The sequence below is a fragment of the Ictalurus furcatus genome, chromosome 28 (assembly GCF_023375685.1).
Source record: "Ictalurus furcatus strain D&B chromosome 28, Billie_1.0, whole genome shotgun sequence".
Classification (NCBI taxonomy): domain Eukaryota; kingdom Metazoa; phylum Chordata; class Actinopteri; order Siluriformes; family Ictaluridae; genus Ictalurus; species Ictalurus furcatus.
This window is the reverse complement of record NC_071282.1, coordinates 14,343,348-14,348,167: the sequence shown is the minus strand read 5'-3', so window position 1 is coordinate 14,348,167 and position 4,820 is coordinate 14,343,348. Positions and strand designations below refer to the sequence as shown.

General features: G+C 39.3%; 1 protein-coding gene across 1 annotated transcript; it reads right to left on the bottom strand.

Annotated features, from left to right (window-relative positions):
- Positions 1 to 1,861: 1,861 nt before the first annotated feature.
- Positions 1,862 to 3,479, bottom strand: LOC128603306 (insulinoma-associated protein 1-like). Its single transcript, XM_053617614.1, has one exon. It carries the CDS (start codon positions 3,023 to 3,025, stop codon positions 1,862 to 1,864), a length of 1,164 nt encoding a protein of 387 aa, XP_053473589.1. The 5' UTR covers positions 3,026 to 3,479.
- Between the last annotated feature and the right edge of the window lie 1,341 nt (positions 3,480 to 4,820).

Genomic DNA, 4,820 nt, shown 5'->3' with positions numbered 1-4,820 from the left:
TTGAAGGTGATTGTGAGTTTATTATTTGTTGTCTGCTTTATCACAGTTCCGAAATACAAGCACTAAAGCACACTGTGTACACACTTACACACAATTATCTTTACAGATATACCATTCTTATCAAAGCATGCTGTGATATAATGTAATAACAATAATAATAATAATAATAATAATAATAATAATAATAATAATAAGTATGCTGTAATAATGCTCCATTCTGGTGGCACATGCGATTCACACCAGAACCAGATGTGTCAAAAGACATCGTGGTGAGGGCTAAAGAAGCCTTTAGTTTTCGAGGTCATTGTTGTTTTTTTCAGTAATATCACCAGAGGAAAGAGGAAGATGCTTTCCTTTAGGTAGATTTGCGTTATAGTTTACAGATTGCAATATTTTCTTATCCAATACTGTGTGTACTAAGGATTGTCTTTGTCATACAGGATTTTTTTTAAATACTGGAATAAACATCAGCATATGGCACACAGGTCTTTAACAAAACAGGTAAGAAAATATACAAAGACGTGCATGAGGCAACAAAGCAACAATTGAGTGATTTTTCCTTCTATTAAACTTTTGGAAAGCTTATAATCAAGGTAATAGAGTCTCACGATCAAGAAGATATGTAAAAGATGTAAAAGATATCAACTAAAGGTATAAAAAAGCATGGGTACCACCCCAGTGACAACCAAAGGTACTGCATAATATCCCCTTTTAAGATATATATATATATATATATATATATATATATATATATATATATATATATATATATATATATATATATATATATATATGTGTGTGTGTGTGTGTGTGTGTGTGTGTATAGTGTAACTATACTGTAATGACACCAATTCTTAGTGGGTTTTTGGTTTGTTTTTGCAAGTTGTTAGAAGAGAAGTAGGTTTAGTGCTAAGATGTTAAGATGTTTGTGGTGTTTTGGTCATTGTAGTGCATTTGCATTTTGGTCATGAGATTAACTGATATAATAATATAATATAATATATATTATAATATAATATATATATATATATAATATAATAATAATATAATATATGTTTTACAAAGAGGTAAGATTTTTGAAAAAGCGAACTTAGTAATGACTAATGCTTGATAGCCAGTTTAGGGTAACAGTATCTACAATTCATCACTCAAGCTTTAATACCGTCTGGATTGCTGTTGTTATTTTTAACCCCAGAATTTCACCTGTTTTAACTGTTACTTAACAAAAACCAGATTACTGACCTTCTACTTCACTATTCATAAGCTCCTCTCTTAGTTTACACATTTAGAATGCTAGTCTATACTGTATATAGTATAATTACCCAGGCTATATAATTCACATCTGTGAAATAAACATCTATTGTTACTCTCCAATGATAACTAAGCTTATGATTTCATTGAATTGTAGCAATAATTGTTGACAACAGTTACAATTCTTGTTAAATTGTTTGACTGTAACACACGATGCGACTTTTAGGTGAATAGAATTTTATTGTTCAGAAAAGTATCATTAATTTTGTTTTTTAAAAAAAATGTCAACTTGATTAAGTTTTGTCCAAGAAAATGTAAGAATGTACATCATGATAAAGCATACAAAATAAAAACAGCAACAATTTTGTGACATGAAATAAATACATTTAATAAATAAACCAATAAATAAATCATAAATAAATAAATAAATAAATACACCATTATCCAAAGCACAAATGTACATAACGCCTATAAACTACAGCTTTTTGAATGCGTTGACGTGTCGCAAAGTCAAGTAACAGCCTGTAATAAAAAATAAATTATTACAAAGCTTTTTTTTTTTTTTTCTTTGAAGAGTTTTGGATTAAGGCACAGTCTGAGATGTTAGATCTTAGATGTTGTGTGTGAGTAAAACCATCTGTCTGCTTTCTGTTGGATGATGTTTGTTGATGTGCCTCGTGAGCCCTGGAGAGGAGAAGAAGTTCTCTCCGCAGAAGCGACACGGAAACACGTCGGGTGTTTTAGTAGCGCGCGCTGCGCTCGGAAGTTTCCTGGAAAGTTCCGGAGACTCTTCCTTTGCCAGGACGATAGACTCGGGTAGACTTGCGAGGTTGAGATCCTGCCGTAAACCTGCAGCTTTCCGCTCATGAAGAGCGAGGTGTTTCCTCAAGTAAGCCTGTCGCCGGAACTTTTTGGCGCACTGAGTGCAACTGAACTGCGCTTCATCCTCAGAGCCAGAGTCGGAGTGCTCGGATTGGGTCGTGGCGCTCGCGTTGCTTATCGCATTCGGTTGATTTTCTTCTCCTTTGGGTTTATGCCAGCGGCGATGAGACGCCAGGTTAGCCGGGCAACTGAATGTTTTGTCGCACTCGGTGCAGCGGTACTCCACGCGCACGATGCGCGAGCACTTGTGGTGCGCCAGAGTGAGCGGGTCCGAGTATCTCTCTTTACACAGCTGGCAGATGAACTCACCCAGCTGTCTGCTCGCACTCTGCTTCGAGACTTCAACAGGATCTTCTTTAATGCGTAGACCCAGAACTGGAGAGGTGGTAACTTCGTCTCGACTAATCGCTTTTCTCTCTTGAGGAGGTTTGCGCTTTTTGGATTGGCTGCTTTTGGAGTTTGGTGGTGGTGCGGGTCGTTTCGCAGAGTTGGGTACGGAGTCGATTTTCGTGCTCATTTCAGGGAGAGACGGTGATACCGGAGATCCGTTGACCGCAAAACCCCCGAGAATGGGCTCGAGGAAAAGCTCAGCCCGACTTAATGAAGCAGCAGAACCCTGATCATTGTGGTGCGTTGATGGATATTGGTTTGTGTAACCCTCGCCGTCTGGACGTGTCGGACTGAGAGAAGGAGCGCAGAATGATTCAGGTAGGCCTCCTAAACACACTCGATTCGGTGTCCTTTGAACAATGACTGAGGGAAGAGTTGTAGTGCAGAAAGAGTGAAACCCTGGACACGGGAGAACATTTGGAGTCGCCTCATCCTCGTCCCGCACTCTGTAGGACACTGCTCCAGCCTTTTTGGAGCGTTTTATCAGGAAACCCTTTGGCATAGTGGCGGAAGACGTCCAGTTAAAGTTGCTCTGTGTCGATTTGTTAAGAAGGAGCCAGTTGTGTGAACGCCTCGAGACTTTTCTGAACCGATGCTCGCCGTCTCGCCCTTTTTAAAGCCACCGGACGCGTATTGTGCGTCAGTTAGGACGCAGATGGCTGCAATCCAGACGTCAATAGCAGGACCTGGCAACATGATCCACCCTGGGGTCTCAGAGAAGAGGAGCGGCAGATGTCAGCTTCCCCCCTCCCTCCCCTATCTTCCCCTCCTTGTCGGAGCCATACACTCTGTCCTCCCCGCCACACACACACACGGCCACCACCCCACCCCCGACCACTTGCCCCGTCCTTGACGGTCCCTCACCATTATGTAAATCAGGCACTGCCACACTCCAAGATTATACAACTTTTTTATTCAACGCTCCCCTCTGGGAGTCTATTCAACGTACACGTGCCGAACCCCTGCGTCCATTTATCTTAACAGAGGAATGTGTGTGTGTGTGTGTGTGTGTGTGTGTGTGTACGCAGTGTAAATATAAAAATGACCATTTTAAAATTAAATAATAGCACTTAATATGAATATTAACTGCTTAATTCAGTTAGACTAGAATAAACTATAATTAGTAAGATTGTTTATATAATTAAATTATAATTGAATTAATTATTCGTGCAAGCATGTGAATAAGTTCAATTTGTATGGAAACTTGGCCAAATACAATATTGTTTTTCCAATAATCGAAAAAAACAACCCTCCACGACACACACACACACACACACACACAATAAAAGAGCTACAGGGAACCAGATGTACTTGTTATATTATAGATCTAAAGCATATCTTATGTAACATAATAGTAGGCATATGGCAGTTTTGTAATGGTGACACATTCATTCATTTTCCAGTCACTCTTAGACCAGACTAAGCTTAATGATATTACTTGCTGTAGTAATATCCTAAAATTAAATTATAATTCGATAAATATTTTATTATTAAATAATGCATAAATAAACAAGGTCTGGAGTGCGAGGGGGAAAAGGTAAATTGGACAGAAAATAGGCTTACTGCTAGTCCATGTATACATTTCCATTCAAATATTTGTAAAGTGAGTGAGAATGGAATCATGACTGAGGAGCAAAAACGTTGGAAAATTCCTCAGCCAACAAACACAGACCGCTCCATCTAATTTCACACCCCCAACGCCAAACGTCTGATCCGGACAATGGCAAGGGTCTGTCATCTTATTGTGGCCGAAATGAACCATTTTCATCACACGTCCACAATCTGGCGAAGAAGGCGGTCACGCGCCCGTGGCTCCGCCCACCGTTAGTGACTCTTCGATCAGCTCGCGCATTGCGACGCTTCTCAAGTGCGCCGACAAAAATAAGGGCTGAGATCGATTAGCAGGCGGGTTCAGCGTGATGAACGGCATTGCTTGGGGTTCTTTTTTTGTGTCGACTTGAATCAATGAGCATAAATCTAACGAAATGTGAACGACTGTCATATATTATTCTTTTCAGTTATTCATGCTGTTCGCCTGGTTATGTCTTATCATACTCGGACTAATCTAATCTTATCTAATCTAATCCATAGCCTATAGGTTAAAAAGTAAGTACTAAGTGTCTTAAGGCAAAACAGTAGCCTACTGGAGGGATGGAAAAAAAATTTGTGCAAAAGATTATCATCTGAAGGTTGACATTGAAACTTTCATAAGATAAAGACTGAATTATTTTATTGATTTACACTGAACCTTCCTCAGATCAAGTGGACCCAAACATGCCCCTAAAATGTAGTGAAAT